The sequence below is a fragment of the Cololabis saira genome, chromosome 17, assembly GCF_033807715.1.
Source record: "Cololabis saira isolate AMF1-May2022 chromosome 17, fColSai1.1, whole genome shotgun sequence".
NCBI classification, from domain to species: domain Eukaryota; kingdom Metazoa; phylum Chordata; class Actinopteri; order Beloniformes; family Belonidae; genus Cololabis; species Cololabis saira.
The window spans coordinates 339,190-357,664 of record NC_084603.1 but is presented as its reverse complement, the minus strand read 5'-3'; the positions used below and the strand labels follow the sequence as shown (position 1 = coordinate 357,664).

The following is an 18,475-nucleotide window of genomic DNA, read 5'->3' as shown; positions in this document are numbered from 1 at the left end:
TGACCTGACCCTGACCTCTGACCCGGGACATCGAGGTAACCACGGCAACCGCCTCCTTCCATCTCCCTAACCATAACCCTGACCCCTGACCCGGGACATCGAGGTAACCACGGCAACTGCTTCCCTCAGACTCTAACCCTGACCCGGGACATGAACGTAACCACGACCTGGACTAGCCCCGGCCCCCGAGCATCGTGTCTAAACGTGCTGACTCTGGTTGCAGGTTCCGGACCAGTACGGGACCATCAGTCTAAACGGTTGTGGTTCTGGTTGCAGGTTCCGGACCAGTACGGGACCATCAGGGCCGTGTCCGAGGGGAAGGGGGACGAGTTCCTGGTGGGGACGTCCAGGAACTTCATCCTCAGAGGAACCTTCAACGACGGCTTCCTGGTGGAGGTGCAGGTGAGGACGACGTCATGATGACATCATGCACAGTACTTCCAAGTGATCGCCGTCTGGCGCTCGAAACCCGGAGACTGTGGGGGGGGGGGCTGATAAGAGGGAGGAGCCGAGGAAGGCGTTGAGTTGAGGGAATTGTGTGTGTTTATCGGTATATCAAGTGTGTGTGTAGCGGTAAGTCCGTGAACTCCGCTCAGAGCTGCTCCTCAGCCAAATGTCCTTGATGTTATCAGACGGCTCGGTCAGTTCTGATCCAGGTCCACAGGTGTTCCTGAGAGGGGAGGGTTAGTGGGGACAGAGTCACCTTGTTTACATTCCACCAGGGAGATTGTGACCAGAGCGATCGGCCAAAAACCGCCCTGTCAAGGCCAGATTATAGAATCAACAATTATATTGAAAACAGACAGACTCAGTAATTTTCCGTCTGTCTTCAGTCTCTGGTTCATCAATGGCGACTCCAATCAGACGAATTTGTGATCAATTCCCGCCAAGCCGAGCTTCCAACTTCTCCAAGGTCTTACCCATCTTACCAATGAGCTCAAAGACGCCGCTAACCTGAGATTCTGTTCAAGAATCACATCCAGCTTACGGCTTTGCTCCCCCAGTGTTAAAGTCTGAGTGTTGATCACCTTGCTTGATCCTTCAGCCACGTCTGGCAGCTCTGAAAGAGCCAGAACAGCTGTCGACGACTTACGCGTTTGTCGGTAGACCAGGAATCCCCCTCCTCCGATCAAGAGAAATCCTGCTATCATTAATCCAATTATGAAGCGTCTTCAACTTCCTCGACAGTCAGAATCTTGAGACACAACGGTTTCCAATGTTTCCAGGAATCCATTGTGTATCCAGAAAAAAATGTCCCATGGGGGCAGGAGGGCTCCCTAACCCCCTGACTTCTGGTTGTGCTGAGAGACCAGTTAATCAATTCCATGATTGTAGAGTTTGGGAAAAGAGTGAGAAGGAGAGACTCTGAAGACGAGACAAAGAAGCAGTAGCAGGACAGATAGATAAGGGAGAGGAGTGGAAAAGGCGTCCGCCTTCGTCGAGAGCCGGAAGAAGATTCATGATGACATCATGATGACATGATGACAGGATTAATGTCTCTCCTGTGGGGCCTTCAGGGACACTAGTACTAACGTCTCTCTCCTGTGATGCCTTCAGGGACACTAGTACTAACGTCTCTCTCCTGTGATGCCTTCAGGGACACTAGTACTAACGTCTCTTCCCTGTGATGCCTTCAGGGACACTAGTACTAACGTCTCTCTCCTGTGATGCCTTCAGGGACACTAGTACTAACGTCTCTCTCCTGTGATGCCTTCAGGGACACTAGTACTAACGTCTCTTCTCTGTGATGCCTTCAGGGACACACGGACGAGCTGTGGGGCCTTCAGGGACACTAGTACTAACGTCTCTTCTCTGTGATGCCTTCAGGGACACACGGACGAGCTGTGGGGCCTGGCCTGCCACCCGTCCAGGCAGATGTTCCTGACCTGCGCCCAGGACCGGCTGGTCTGTCTGTGGGACTCGTCCAATCACAGCCTGCAGTGGAGCCGGGCCCTGGAGGTGGGGGGGGTTACCTGGAGGTGGGGGGGGGGTGTAACCTGGGGGGGTCGGGGGGGTAGTAGGTGGGGGGTCTGGGTTAGGTGGGGGCAGGTGGACAGGTGTCCAGGTAACGGTCCAGACTGACGTGTCTCTCTCTGTCCAGGAACACGGACACTGTGCAGACTTCCATCCCAGCGGAGCCGTGGTCGCCATAGGAACGCACTCTGGAAGGTTGGTGGACCTTGAGGGGGGGTCAGGGAGGCTCTAACTGGTTCTAACCGGTCCTATCTCTCTGTTCCAGGTGGTTCCAGTTGTTCCTAACCAGTTCTAACCGGTTCTCTCTGTTCCAGGTGGTTCGTTCTGGACGCCGAGACCACGGACCTGGTTGGGATTCACACCGACGGCAACGAGCAGCTGTCCGTCATGCGCTTCTCCGTCGGTGGGTGGAGCTAACGTTCATGAGCTAACGTTCATGAGCTAACGTTCATGAGCTAACGTTCATGAGCTAACGTTCATGAGCTAACGTTCATGAGCTAACGTTCATAAGCTAACGTTCATAAGCTAACATTCACAACCACGTCAGCCGATTCCCAGCATGCATCTGGGCTGCTAGCAGATTCCCAGCATGCACCTGGGCTGCTAGCAGATTCCCAGCATGCATCTGGGCTGCTAGCAGATTCCCAGCATGCACCTGGTCAGCAGTTACCCAGCATGCACCTCTCTCTGCAGATGGCAGCCTGCTGGCCGTCGGATCCCACGACAACTTCATTTACCTCTACAACGTCTCGGAGCGCGGACGCAAGTACAGCCGCAGCGGCAAGTGCACTGTGAGTATTTCCTCTTCCTGAAGCTAACAAGGTTAACTGAAGCTAACGAGGCTAACTGAAGCTAACGAGGTCCAGTACAGAACCTGGTCCAGTACAGAACCTGGTCTACCAACCATACGGCTCTTTGCTCGGTGTCATGCGGCTCTTGGACTTTATTTGACGTCGCAGTGAAAGACAGACACGTAGGAAGTGGAGGCAACATTTGCCTCGACTGGAATCAAACCCGTGTCGTGTACAGGGGAAGGTTTAGTCGCCTGCTCAACCCGTTGAACCATACGGGTGTGCTGGTGTTGAAAAAATTCACTCTCAAAATGGCAGGGAAAAAATGCAAGTCATTGTTGGGTCCCTAATCAACAATAATAAATGAATAACCAGGAAAGACACAGAGACCGACTTGGAATAGTTTGAGCGCACTTCTGCAGAAGGAGGGAGAGCAGCAGAGGAGCTGCAGAGGAGCTGCAGGGCAATGTGGCCCTCGTTCGAGAATTCCTCAGCTCCTCTCCCCACATGCTCTTCCTGCATGATGCTTTTATTGAGAAACTGTGACAGGAAATGGCCATTTAGGGTAAACAATGGACAGTTGGAAGAAAACACATACGGAGGTACCAGACATCGAGGTTAAAAAGGTCACACGTGTGACATGTGACATTTCAGTTAAAGAGGTCAAAGATTGTGAAACAGACATCTTCAGTTAAAGTCTTTAAAAGCAGCGGGTCACATAGGTCAATGTCTTCCTGAACTAAAACAGGAACTCTCATGGGGGTCTTTAACAGATGGTCCAGGCTAACAATGAGACAGTTGTGGGACCGTCGGCTCCCCTGACAGAACTCAGGAAGGGCTGCCCTGTCGTCTGTTAACATGTGACAGGCATGTGGAAAACAGGCAGCTTTCTAAGCTGACCTAATAAGCTGATTCTAATAGTTTCATAAGGACTAACTAGTTCAGAAGTTTGATTAATCTCACAGTCATCCCGACAGGCCGTGGTATACGCTCATTATATCAGCTGAGGATCATTATATCAGCTGAGGATCATTATATCAGCTGAGGATCATTATGATTGAAGTGGCAAAAACAGTGAAAGATGGTTTGTCCATTAACCCCTCTTCTTTCCTTTGTCTGAAATGTTTGCCACATGGAACACAGGTACCGACTTCTAACTGACTCGCAGCATTTCAGCAATAAACCAATGATGACGTATCCATTCCTTGCGGTGTAACAATGATTTATTTTACAAAAACAAATTTTAACACTGGGCTTAATGCCAAAATAATGAGTTTGCTGAGCTGAGCATGGCTGAGGTCAATAATGGTGTCCGCCTGGCACCTGCTTCCTCCACCAAGCCCAAGGACAACCCCTATATGGGAGTCAGTGCACCGCACCAGGTCACCTGCAGAGGGCGTACACTGACAAAAGGGATTAGACACTCAAAAAATACAGGGTGAAAGGAAAACTTAATTATGGCTCTAACACCCCGGCCCCTAATTGCTCTCCAAAGAGACAATTACCCAATGAATGTAAATGAAATAGGAGCCATATTATAAATGGAAAAGTAAAAAATAAAGTATATACATTACTGACAGGCTGGGTGAAGACCAGTCACTCAGTTTCTAGGATGGGGCACAACTTTGTAATGGGCCTCTCCAGGATGGAGGTCTTTGTTTTGAGCCTCACTGAGCGGACCAACCCCTTTGCGTCTGGCCTTGTCTCCAACACCCTACCCAACGGCCAGGATCCCCGTGGAGCCGTGGGGTCCACCACCAGAACTATATCTCCAACATTTAGGTTCCTCTTCACCATACCCCATTTCTTTCTCTCCTGTAGTAGCAAAAGGTACTCTTTTGTCCATCTTTGCCAGAACAAATCAGCCATATACTGGATCTGTTTCCAGCGGCGTCTGGCGTAGAGATCAGATTTCTGAAATGATCCTGGGGGTAGGACGGGTTGTGTTCTAAGTTGGAGTAGGTGGTTTGGGGTTAGCGGCTCTACATCATGAGGATCGGAAGAGACAGTGGAGAGGGGGCGGTTGTTGAGGGTTGCCTCTACCTCACAGAAGATGGTTTGTAGGCCCTCATCATCCATAGTCTGCTCTTTGAGAGTGGAGTTGAGCACCTGGCGGACGGAACGTATCAGTCTTTCCCAGACTCCGCCATGGTGGGATGCCGCTGGGGGATTAAAGCTCCATTGAATCATGTTGGGTAGCAGACTATTTTGGATTTTCTCTCCATCCAGGGATTTTAAGGCAGTCTTTAGCTCAGCCTGGGCACCCACCAGATTTGTGCCTCGGTCCGAACGAAAGTGGCGTGCCTGTCCTCTCCTGCAACAAAATCTCCTTATAGCATTAATGCAGGAGTCTGTGTCAAGCGAGTATGCAACTTCCAAGTGTACGGCTCTGGTAACCATACATGTGAACAAGACTCCATACCTTTTGACCCTTTTTCTTCCTCTCCTCACCTCTATCGGGCCAAAGTAGTCCACGCCGACATTGGTGAAGGGTGGCAAGTCGGGTAGAATTCTTTCCAGAGGCAAATCTGCCATTTTTTGTTCTCCTGTTTTGCCTCTTACTCGTCGACAAACAACACACTTTGAAATAATTCTCCGTGCTGCTGCGTTTCCTTTTATCATCCAGTAGTGCTTCCGGAGCTCTGAAAGCATGTGGTTTCTGCCACTATGTCCGGAGCGCTGATGAATGTCTCTTAGAATGAGAATTGAGGCATGTGCATCTTTGGGGAGGATGCAAGGATGTTTACTTTCAGCAGGCATAGCGGATCTGTGTAGCCGGCCGCCTACTCTTATGACACCGTCCTCCAAGATTGGGTCTAGCCTCCAGATCTTGCTATTTTTTGGCACACTGGGCGGAGTTGCTGCCAGTGTTTCCATTTCCACTGGGAAATGCTGTTTCTGAACGTAGGCAATGACTGACCTTTCTGACTGCGTCATATCCTCCACTGAAATGGACTGTCCACCAAATGTAGCCTTAAAGGTGTCAAGCTCTGTGTTCAGTTTCCGGTTGACTGAGCGGGTGGGGGCGTGGCCTGTGAAAATCTCTTGACGTTTTTTGGAGATAAGCAACAAAATTTTTATTAGCTTGAGGTACCATGCCACTCCTTTCACCAGCCTTTTCCAGTCAGAGTAGTGGGAAATCAGTTGGTGTGTGGGGGTTTCTTTCACCACTGTGGTGAACACTGAAGTGGGTTTTCTGACCTCTGGGTCATCTTGTAATGACTTACAGACCAAGGCCTTCTCCTCAGGCCAGCTGTCCTCAGGTTTACACAAAAAATCAGGGCCGTAGATCCATCTCCTCTGCACCATGAATTTGACTGCATTTAGCCCCCTGGAGGCATCATCCGCAGGATTTTCCTTTGTGCCTACAAACCTCCATTGGGATAGCTCTGTGTTGTCATGGATTAGTGAAACCCTGTTGGCTACATATGTTTTAAACCTGGCATGATCATTTCCGATGTATTTTAGTACTGTTTGACTATCCGTCCAGAAGACTGCGGGATGTAATTCCAGGTGAACTTCTCTCCTCAGCATCTTATCCACTTTTACTGCTAGTGCTGCAGCTGCTAGCTCTAGTCGTGGCACTGTCATGTGTTTGAGGGGGAGGACTCTGGACTTTCCGAGGGCAAAAGTGACATGAATAAGGCCTTGAGCATTAACTTGCCTTATATAGCTCACCGAGCCATAGCCGCTTTCACTGGCGTCCGCGAAGTGATGTAGCTGGACATGTGTTGGTGCTCCATAGCCTGCGGGCTTCATACAGCGTGCAACCTTAAAGTGCCGCACCTGTTCCAGACTGTCCAGCCATTCCTTCCACTGTAGTGATGCAGCTTTTGGTAGAGGTTCATCCCATCCAAGACCTATCTGGCAAAGCTCCTGTAGCAATTGCTTGGCTGGGAGAATGAGTGGGGCAAAAAAGCCAAGTGGGTCGAAAATTGAACTCACGATGCTGAGAATGCCCCTGCGTGTCTGAGGCTTTTGTGGTAGGTTGATGTTGAACTGGAAGTTGTCATTTTCCACATTCCACTGTAGCCCCAGAGCCCGTTCGATTGGGAGGCTGTCACTGTCCAGATCCAATGACCTCACTTCTTTAGCCCTATGCTCTTGGGGGATGGAGGCCAAAACAGCACGGCTGTTACTCACCCACTGTGTGATTTGGAAACCACCTTTGTGGCACAGTGAGGTTAGGTCCTTGATTAGGTGGATTGCTTCAGACTCTGTGGCTACTGACTTTACACAGTCATCGACGTAAAAGTTGTGCTGTATCGTTTCTGCAGCCTGAGGGAAAAAGCTTTTTTTGTTATCATCAGCCGTTTTTCTGAGTGTGAAATTTGCGCAGGTTGGGGAGGACACAGCACCAAAGATGTGCACCAGCATACGATACTCTTTTGGAGTTTGGCTGGTGTCCCCCTGTGGCCACCACAGGAAGCGCAAGTAGTCCACATCAGACCTGTCCACTCTGACCTGATGGAACATGGACTTAATGTCACCCATGATTCCAATGGGTTCATGTCGAAATCGTAAAAGAACCCCTACAAGGGAGTTGGTCAAATCGGGGCCTTGTAATAGCTCACTGTTCAGGGATTTGCCTTGGTATGAGGCTGCACAATCAAAAACAACCCTGAGCTTTTTCTTTTTTGGGTGACGCACGCCATGGTGCGGTAGGTACCAAGTCTTGCCTGGTGACTGTTTCAGTTCATTCTGTGGGACCTCCTCTGCATAGTCATTCTCGAAAATGTCCGTCATGAATGCAACATATTCCTCCTTATAGTTTGGGTCCTTTTCCATTTTCTTTTTAAGGCTCTGCAGCCGGTGCTCTGCCATCTGGCGGTTGCAGGGCATCTCACTGCTGTCATTCCTGAAAGTTAGCTTTAGATTGTATTGTCCATTTTTAAAGACAGCCCCATTGGCAATCTCTACAAATTTGTTGTCTTCCCTTGACATCTCTGTTTTTTCCTGCGACGCTACCTCACTAAAATCCTGGTTGTACTGGGCCTTTAACAGCTCCTCCAGGTTAGCCACTGAGATTCTGTTTGCAGTAACTCTCAGCATAAAGTCATCATTGCTCTTTAAAGGGCCACTTACAACCCATCCCAGGAGGGTTTTAACAGCATAGGGACCCCCCTTCTGGCTATTTACAACCTCCCACGGTTCCAATAGATTTGGAGCATTAGTTCCTATTAATAGCTCCACCTTTGCATTGATGTGGGGAAGTTTGACATGGCTTAGATACGCCCATTGCATTAAGTCATTTTGCCTTGGGATGCTGACTGCAGTGACAGGCATTTCACTCTGGGTTAGGACAGCAGGTAGGGGTAAGAAAGTGTCGCTGTCCAGTGTTGAAATCTCAATTCCTGACACCACCTGAGTTTCAACAGTTTTCTCCTCATTAATTGTGCGTAGCAGGACCTGTTTCTTCCTGCCTCTCAGGCCTAGTTGGGATGTGAGCTTCTCAGAGCAGAATGTGGCTGTGGATCCAGGGTCTAGGAGAGCATACACCTGTATTATCTTGTCACCTTTGGCTGCTTTAACCTTGACTGGGACTATGGACAGCCCACTCTCCTGCTCTATGGCCCCTATGTGGGCACATAACTCTGTTTCGGCACCCCTTGTGGGCGCTGAAGGCTTTACAGCTTGCTTAGCCATTGTAGGGCCAACATCAACTGAGACAGTGGATCCCACACTATTCTGGTTCCCGGCCCCTTTATGGGCATTTGACTCGACAGCACCCCATATGGGTGCTGCAGGCTCATCATCATTCTTGGCCATCTTTGCTTTGTAGTCTATGTGCAGGGGAGTGGGATGAGAAAACTTGCATATCTTACAGGTGAGTCTATTCTTACATTGTTTACTCATATGATTTGAGCCAAAACAACCATAACACAATGTTTTTGACTTTAAGAAATTAAGTCTATCTTTATGTGTTTTCTTTAGGAACTGTCTACACACCTCCAATGTGTGTTGCTGACTACAAAATATACATGGAGGTTCAGGCTTTGCATTTTGAGTCATAGTAATGCTAGTGGCAAAACTACTACTGGATGACTTATACGGATATGACTTAGTAGGGGGCTTAGCTTTTCCTCTGCCTATTACCTCATCTGCCTTTCCTCTGGCTGTTGGCTTCTCGGAATGAAGGTCACCAAAGATAGGGTCAGCGGCAACACGGGCCTGCTTCTCAATGAAACTAACAAGGTCCAGGATTCGAACCCGTGCGCCTCTGCTTTGGTGCAGCTCATAGGCCTGGAGGCGCCATCTTTCTTTGAGTTTGAATGGTAGTTTCAGTACAAGGTTTCTCATGTTGGATACTGAATCCAACTCCTCCATGTAGTCCATCTGTTGCATGGCATTGCAACAGGACCTGAGAAACATTGCATACTCCTGCAGAGCTCTTGCATCCTCAGGTTTGATTTGGGGCCAGGAGAGGGCCTTGTCCAGGTATGCACATGAAATCTTGTACTCGTTTCCAAAGTTTTCTTTGAGTAACATTTTGGCCTTAGAGTATCCAGTGTCCGCAGTCATGTATTCACAACTTTTAACAAGCTTCTGAGCCTGGCCTTTAGTATACTGGATCAGAAACTGTAACCGGTCTTTAGTATTATCTGTTTTACTTTCAACCATGTTTTCAAATGAATTTATAAATGATTGATACTCTAATACCTGACCATCAAACACTGGGATGGTGCCTTGTGGGAGTGTGGAAAGGAGTTGCTGTTTTATCAGAATCTTTGTTAACTCGTTTTGGCTCTCCAGAATTCTGGTAGAGTTAGGATCCAGAACAGAGCCAGGTGAAAGTGGCCATTGTGGCGGGCTTGACTGTGTGCCAAGTGGCTGGGCAACACGAGCGACAGTAGGAGTAGGTCTATCATGGGCCAGGGTCTGTAGCTGTGAATGAACAATAGGGGCTGCATCAGAAAAAGCACTTGTTGTTTGCTGTAGTTGCGACACCTGGGCACTAGGGGGAGCCAAAGGTGGCTGTGACTGAGCAATGGGAATAAACAAAGGGGGAATATTCTGGTATTGTTTTGGTTGAGTAACATGGGTTGCAACAGTGGAAACATCATGAGTGGGCTGCCATTGTGCATTGGCAGTAGGCAGGGGAATGGATTGTTTATCTGAACCAGGCCGGGGAAACTGGATCTGAACTCCATCTTTTGGCCTTACTACCTGAGAATCAGATGTAAACAGTGGTGCCGATGCAGACAATACATCAACATTCTCTGATCCCTCAGCCTCAGTTAAATAGTCAATCTTTGCAATAGCCGCCTGTAGCTCAGTGTCAATTTCCAGTTTTTCTCTTCTTTTTCTCAGCTCTTGTTCCTGCTCCTCAATGGCGTGCCTTTCCTTCAATTTTGCAGCTTTGACCATTAAGGCAGCTTTTTCTGCCTCTGCACTGATGCGTAGACTATGCCGTGAGGATGATGATGATGATTTTGTGGAGCCTTTAGAGGATGATGATGTGGAGGATCCCTTTTTCTGCCTCCACTCAGCAGCTGGGCCCGGGAGGGTAAAGGACTCCCCCTGGACACCTACTAGTCCTCTCTGTCCATCAGTGCCAATATCACCAGGCTTATCCTGGGTATGGGCTATGTTTCCAGGCTTATCATGGATGGGGCTTAATTCTCCAGGCTTATCCTGGGTATTGCCTATTTCGGGCCTATCTTTACCAATTAAAAGTGAAGCTTCAGGAGTTACCATCTGGGCTTTCTCCAATCTGGCTCCATCCATAGATTTTTCCACCATAGACATCCATTTATTTACATTACTTTGGAAAGCGCCCAATTGTTTGATTCTGGGTTGAAACCATTGTTCATCATCTTCCTTCTTTAAGTCATCATCAAGCATTTCTACATAGGAAGAATTCACTTCATTGAAACTGTCCAGTAATTCATGAATCTTAGTGAGGTTGCCTTTTACTTCCTCTAAGAATTCCTGGTCTGTCATGAGGTTGTTTATAATGTTCATTCTCCTTGTTAAATGAGACATTTTCCCTGCACGGGATGAGCGTAAACGTGCAAGTTCCTGACCTGCATCCATGTTAGCAGGCATATCCTGTTCCTCCAGGCTCTCCAATTCCTCCATTTTGTCACTCATGATTCATGAAAACAGAAAAAAGAGAAAAATGCTCAAAGAATTTGTTTTCCAGTTGCCTTCAAAATGTATTCAGAGCAAAAAGTTTGGTTGAATCATTGCATCAAAAATGTTTGTTTGAAAAGGACTGAAAAATGAACGTACCTCAATCAGTCCGACACACAGCTCAGTATATGTGTAGAAAGCGCATCCATGCGAGCTCTTTGATTTCAAACTAAATCCTTAGAGCGCTCACTTCAATTCCACTCCATTCGTGGATCCATGGCGTCATTATTGACATTTGAAGTGGCAAAAACAGTGAAAGATGGTTTGTCCATTAACCCCTCTTCTTTCCTTTGTCTGAAATGTTTGCCACATGGAACACAGGTACCGACTTCTAACTGACTCGCAGCATTCCAGCAATAAACCAATGATGACGTATCCATTCCTTGCGGTGTAACAATGATTTATTTTACAAAAACAAATTTTAACACTGGGCTTTATGCCAAAATAATGAGTTTGCTGAGCTGAGCATGGCTGAGGTCAATAATGGTGTCCGCCTGGCACCTGCTTCCTCCACCAAGCCCAAGGACAACCCCTATATGGGAGTCAGTGCACCGCACCAGGTCACCTGCAGAGGGCGTACACTGACAAAAGGGATTAGACACTCAAAAAATACAGGGTGAAAGGAAAACTTCATTATGGCTCTAACAATGATGGTACTAGTGATGATGAAGATGATGATGGTAGTAGTGATGAAGATGATGATGATACTAGTGATGATGAAGATGATGATGATACTGATGATGATGATGAAGATTCTGGTCCTTCTCTTCTCCACAGGGCCACTCCAGCTACATCACTCACCTGGACTGGTCACCTGACAACAAGTTCATCATGTCCAACTCTGGAGACTACGAGATCCTCTACTGTGAGTACAAGTACACTGTTACTGTAGTATTAGTACACGCTACTGTAGTATTAGTACATGTCCAACTCTGGAGACTACGAGATCCTCTACTGTGAGTACAAGTACACTGTTACTGTAGTATTAGTACACGCTACTGTAGTATTAGTACATGTCCAACTCTGGAGACTACGAGATCCTCTACTGTGAGTACAAGTACACTGTTACTGTAGTATTAGTACACGCTACTGTAGTATTAGTACATGTCCAACTCTGGAGACTACGAGATCCTCTACTGTGAGTACAAGTACACGCTACTGTAGTACTAGTACATGTGGTACATGGAACTACGAGATCCTCTACTGCAGTGATTCTTAACCATAGGGCCGCGGCCCACACTTGGGCCGCGAGCGCCATCTAGTGGGCCGCCAAAAAAATTTCAGTTTTGTACGTTTGGGCCGCGAGGGCCGCGGGACTGCATAGCAACTCCCAACCAAATGAGGAGAAGAAGACACTCCGCTAGCTGTACGTGTAATAGTAAGAGAATGGTGTGTATTTACAGAGAAAATCCTTCATTTTGCACAGAGTAGGTTTAGATCCGCCAGGATTAGGGATCGATTAATTGGGTCTGCGCCCAGAGCGAGCGAGCGCGGCGTGCTCATTTATCCCCGCGGCCCCGCGGCCGGGGAGGTCGGCTGAGACTGCCGCTCGGGCGGTGGGCTCCGTCGTTACTGCTGAAGGATGGTAGATGTAGATGCGTGGGCTGTCGTGTCTGCTGGACTGGGCTGTTCGGGCTTTCGAAAAAGCATCGGAAAGTAACTGCTGCAGCGCGACCAGAGAGCTGCGGTGCGGGCTGTGCCCGTCGCAGCTGATCAGGCTCGGATGAACCCGACACACTGAGTCCTGACAACTTATTAATGTAAATAACTTAAAGTAAAATCAAACTAAGTTTTGTGCTCGCTGTATTTTTAAATATGCAACCCGGAATGGACAAATTCATCCTGTTCAGTCTTCCCACTGGGACAAAACCAGTGTCTCATACATCAGAGACCGTGGCGTTCAAAGTGCGAAAGTGAAACGCCACTGAAACAAAACACAAAAGTTTTTCATCAAACATATCCACTCAAGTCTGAACTGAAGTCACAGAAAAATAAACTGACCATCTTAAAACACCTGCCCATGTTTGGGTCCACATACAGCTGTGAAGCAGCTTTCTCCACAATGAACATAATTAAAACTAAATATCGTTCCAGGCTCATCAATGAGCACCTCCACATGCATATGAGAACCTGACACCATCCAGCCCAGATTTAAAGTCCTGACAGGAGAAGTTAGAGCTCAGTTCTCTCACTGAACGACAGAAAGTGGAAGTGGAAGACGGAAGAAAGAAAAACTGCAAAACTGTTAAATTGTTAAGATGTGTTTATATTAATTTAGTATAAAAATGTGTTGAGACAATTAACAAAGAAAAGGGGAAATTCAAACTGCTGGTAGAGAAATAAAATAAGATAGCATTTGAAAAATAAAATAAAATCTACTTTATTTTTAAGAGAAAAAAATATGTTTAATTCAAGTTAAACATGTTAATTGGCAAATATGTACTTTTTTTAATATAACAGTCAGATGCAGATGTTGATACAACTATGAGGCTACTTGAATATATACACACACACACACACACACACATATATATATATATATATATATATACATATATATATATATATATACATATATATATATATATATATATATATATATATATATATATATATATATATATATATATATATATATTATGATGTTCTGGACCTTCGCTTGAGTAAATTTTCTCTAAATGGACCTCTTACCCCTGCTATAGAGTGTTTATATTTAATGGGCCCCGGGCCACTCTGTACTGAAAAAATTGGGCCCCAAGGTCAGAAAGGTTAAGAACCCCTGCTCTACTGTGAGTCCTGCAGTACAAGTACACAGTACTGTAGTACTAGTACATGTAGTACAGTAGTGGTACATGGAACTACGAGATCCTCTACTGTGAGTACAAGTACAAGTACTGTGGTATTAGTACATGTAGTACATCCAACTACCAGATCCTCTACTGTGAGTACAAGTACACGCTACTGTAGTACTAGTACAGTAGTGGTACATGGAACTACGAGATCCTCTACTGTGAGTCCTGCAGTACAAGTACACAGTAGTAGTAGTAGTAGCAGCAGTACTACTACACTGAACTAGGACACTGTAGTAGTAGTAGTAGTAGTAGTAGTAGTAGTAGTAGTAGTAGTAGTAGTAGTAGTAGTAGTAGTAGGTCATGGTCCTGATGGTCCTGACGGAGCTCTCCATGGTCCTGACGGATCTCTCCATGGTCCTGACGGATCTCTCCATGGTCTCGATGGAACTCTCCATGGTCTCGATGGAGCTCTCCATGGTCCTGACGGATCTCTCCATGGTCCTGACGGATCTCTCCATGGTCTCGATGGAACTCTCCATGGTCTCGATGGAGCTCTCCATGGTCCTGACGGAGCTCTCCATGGTCCTGATGGTCCTGACGGAGCTCTCCATGGTCCTGACGGATCTCTCCATGGTCCTGACGGATCTCTCCATGGTCTCGATGGAACTCTCCATGGTCTCGATGGAGCTCTCCATGGTCCTGACGGATCTCTCCATGGTCATGATGGTCCTGACGGAGCTCTCCATGGTCCTGACGGAGCTCTCCATGGTCCTGATGGGCCTGACGGAGATCTCCATGGTTCTGATGGATCAGCTTTGCCTCCATCCTCCTCTCTCCCTAGGGTACTAGACTGTGGTATTTCTACTATAGTACCACTCTATCCCTGTGGTATTTGTACTATAGTACTACCACTGTACTATTACTGGGGTGTTTTTACTACTACTACTGTACTACTACTGGTATTTGTACTATAGTACTACCACTGTACTATTACTGGGGTGTTTTTACTACTACTACTGTACTACTACTGGTATTTGTACTATAGTACTACTACTGGTATTTGTACTATAGTACTACTGCTGTACTATTACTGCTATTTGTACTATACTACTGCTACTGCACTACTACTGTACTACTACTTGGGTGTTTTTTTACTACTACTGTACTATTGCCGGTATTTGTACTATAGTACTACTACAGGTATTTCTACTATAGTAGTACTATTGTATTACTACTAGTATTTTTAATACTACTACTACTTGTAGTACTACTACAGTACTACTGCTGGTATTTGTACTATAATACTACTACTGTACTATTGCTGGTATTTGTATTATAGTACTACTACTGTACTATTGCTGGTATTTGTACTATAGTACTACTTGTAGTGCTACTACTGATATATATGTACTATAGTACTACTATAGTACTACTACTGCTATTTGTAGTATAGTACTACTACTGTACTACTACAGGTATTTGTACTACTGTACTACTACTGGTATTTGTACTGTAGTACTACTGTACTACTACTGTTATTTTTACTATAGTACTATTACTGCTATTTGTCTATAGTACTACTAATGTATTACTACTAGTATTTGTACAACTACTACTACTTGTAGTACTACTGCAGTACTACTGCTTGTATTTGTACTATAGTACTAGTACTGTCATTTGTACTACAGTACTACTACAGTACTACTACTGATATATTTACTATAGTACTGCTATTGTACTACTGGTATTTTGAATATAGTACTACTACTGTACTACTACTAATTGTACTATAGTGTTATTTGTACTATATTACTACTGATATTTGTACTATACTATTGCTAATGCACTACTACTGGTATTTGTACTATAGTACTACTATACTACTGTTATTTGTACTGTACTACTGCTACTGCACTACTACTTGGGTGAGTTTTTACTACTACTACTGTATTGTACATGGTATTTGTTCTATAGTTCTACTTCTAGTATTTGTACTATAGTACTACTATTGTATTACTAGTATTTCTAAAACTACTACTTGTAGTACTACTAAAGTACTACTACTGATATTTGTACTATAGTACTACTATTGTTCTACTTCTGGTATGTGTACTATAGTACTAGTACTGTACTACTACTGTTATTTGTACTATAGTACTACTACAGGTATTTGTACTATAGTACTACTGCTGTACTACTGCTTGTATCTGTACTATAGTACTACGTGTAGTACTACTGGTATTTTTACTATAGTACTATTACTATTATTTGTATTATAGTACTACTACTGGTACTTGTAATATACTACTACTACTGCACTACTACAGGTATTTGTAACATAGTACTACTACTGTACTACTACTGATTTTTGTACTATACTACTACTATTATACTACCACTGGTATTTGTAGTATAGTACGATTGTTGATATTTTTACTATAGTACTATTACTGGTATTTGTACTATAGTAATACTGTAGTACTATAGTACTCCTTGTAGTACTACTATAGTACTACAAGGAGTACTATAGTACTATTGCTGGTATTTCTACTATAGTACTACTGTAGTACTACTATAGTACTACTACTGGTATTTGTACTATATATCCTCCTTGTAGTACTATAGTACTACTATAGTACTATAGTACTACTGTAGTACTAATACTACGGTGTGTTTCCAGGGGACGTCCCCAACGGCTGTAAACTGATCCGGAACCGGTCGGAGTGCAAGGACTTCGACTGGGCCACGTACACCTGCGTGCTGGGATTCCACGTGTTCGGTGAGTGCACCCTAAGTCCGCTAACTTTCTCCTGGCTGGCTCGCCAAATGTAGAGAAAATCCTTTTCGGGACCTTTTTCCTACTCCACATAGTCTAAGTTTTTCCTTCATCCATGGACTTGAAGAAAAACACAGGTCAGGTTTGGGCTGGTGTTTCCTCCAAATACTGTGCAGGCCTTTATTGCAAGAATTACAATCAGAACCAAACACAGGAGAGCCGGCTTCCCGGTGACCGACTCTTTTTCTGCTATGCACAACCTGTCTCATTTACGCTCCTATCTGACAGTTTCTGCCTTTAACTCTAAACTAAACAGGCCTCTAGCGTGTGTGTCTGTCTGTCTGTTTGTCTGACACACACACCTACACGCACATACCTACACACACACACATATTTCTGAATTAGAAAGTTCCCAGCGCTAGATTTCAACCAAATGACTATACATACATAAAAACAATTCCTCTACATTCTCCCCTGTGATCCTGAAAGGATCAATAATCATTATTCATATTCCTTGACATACATAGTTCTCACACTTAGGGTATGTTAATACAGCGCAAAAACTTCTTAAGGTAAAAGAATATCTGACATAAGTATGACAGTAGTTCCATCCCACAGCGAGGATCACCATCACAATTCCTCTACAGTTGTATGACGGTTGTGACTGTTGTGTGACTGTTGTGTGACTGTTGTGTGACGGTTGTGTGACGGTCGTGTGACGGTCGTGTGACGGTCGTGTGACGGTTGTGTGACGGTCGTGTGACGGTCGTGTGACGGTCGTGTGACGGTCGTGTGACGGTCGTGTGACGGTCGTGTGACGGTCTTGTGACGGTTTTGTGATGGTTGTACGACTGTTCTCTCCACAGGTGTCTGGCCCGAGGGCTCGGACGGCACCGACATCAACGCCCTCATGAGGTCCCACAACAGGAAGGTGATCGCGCTGGCGGACGATTTCTGCAAAGTCCACCTGTTCTCCTACCCCTGCTCCACCCCCAAGGTGATCTTTGACCTCCTTTAACCTCTGACCTTTAACCTCCACCTGTTCTCCTACCCCTGCTCCACCCCCAAGGTGACCTTTGACCTCCGACCTTTAACCTCTGACCTCCTTTAACTTCCACCTGTTCTCCTACCCCTGCTCCACCCCCAAGGTGACCTTTGACCTCTGACCTTTAACCTCTAACCTCCACAGGTTCTCCTACCCCTGCTCCACCCCCAAGGTGACCTTTGACCTCCGACCTTTAACCTTTAACCTCCGACCCGTCGTGGTTCTGAGACGTTGACGGCTCCGTCCTGAACTGTTCAGCTTCTCAATCATTGTTCTGGTTCTGTAAGAACAAATGCTATTACTTTATAATGCTAAAGTAAAGGACATTAACAAAAACAGTCCTAAAAAAAAACAAAGAAAACACACACACAAACAAAAAAAGAAACATCAACAATACGCCTTGACTAAGTTTCCTACAGTTCGACCAGATAATACAGTGGAATCCTCTTAACCAGACTATTCGCCATATTGGCGCACACCATGATGCTTACTAGACTATCTAATCGTCACATCCATCCGGCAGAGTGAAAACAAGTAAAACATATACATATGTAAATAAAAAAAATAAGATAAACCAAATATAAAAAATAAAAATATCCGCACATAACTAGGAGAAATAACATTACTATGGAACTGCAGGGAAATCAAGCCTCTTAATATAAGAGAAAAAAGGGGCCCGTGTAGCGTAGAATTTGTCTGTACACCCATTCAACGTGCATCTTATTTTTTCCAGTTTTATACAGTATAAAACTCCAGATCCAGGAGACGTGAGTAGGAGCTGCAGAAGATTTCCACATAAGTAAAATTAAACATCTTGCTAGGGCTGGGCGATTTTGGACAAAAATAAAATCCCGATTTTTTTTCTCTGAAAACCCGATTTTCGATTTTTTTGGTAAAACTACAAAAGACAATGGAATAAATTGTTTCAAATATTTTATCTTTATTTTTAAAGACAAATAGA

The 18,475-nt window shown here is 45.4% G+C and overlaps 1 protein-coding gene across 3 annotated transcripts in view; it reads left to right on the top strand.

Moving 5' to 3' along the window:
* The window catches only part of LOC133463980 (echinoderm microtubule-associated protein-like 4), a 54,369-nt gene that overhangs the window by 31,607 nt on the left and 4,287 nt on the right, over positions 1–18,475 (top strand). For all 3 annotated transcript variants that reach the window (XM_061745849.1, XM_061745847.1, XM_061745848.1), the window contains 8 exons: positions 277–402; positions 1,828–1,959; positions 2,102–2,169; positions 2,289–2,377; positions 2,668–2,765; positions 11,679–11,766; positions 16,374–16,472; positions 17,336–17,466. In XM_061745849.1, coding sequence (XP_061601833.1) covers positions 277–402; positions 1,828–1,959; positions 2,102–2,169; positions 2,289–2,377; positions 2,668–2,765; positions 11,679–11,766; positions 16,374–16,472; positions 17,336–17,466 — 831 coding nt within the window. The remainder of the gene's footprint in view (positions 1–276; positions 403–1,827; positions 1,960–2,101; positions 2,170–2,288; positions 2,378–2,667; positions 2,766–11,678; positions 11,767–16,373; positions 16,473–17,335; positions 17,467–18,475) is intronic.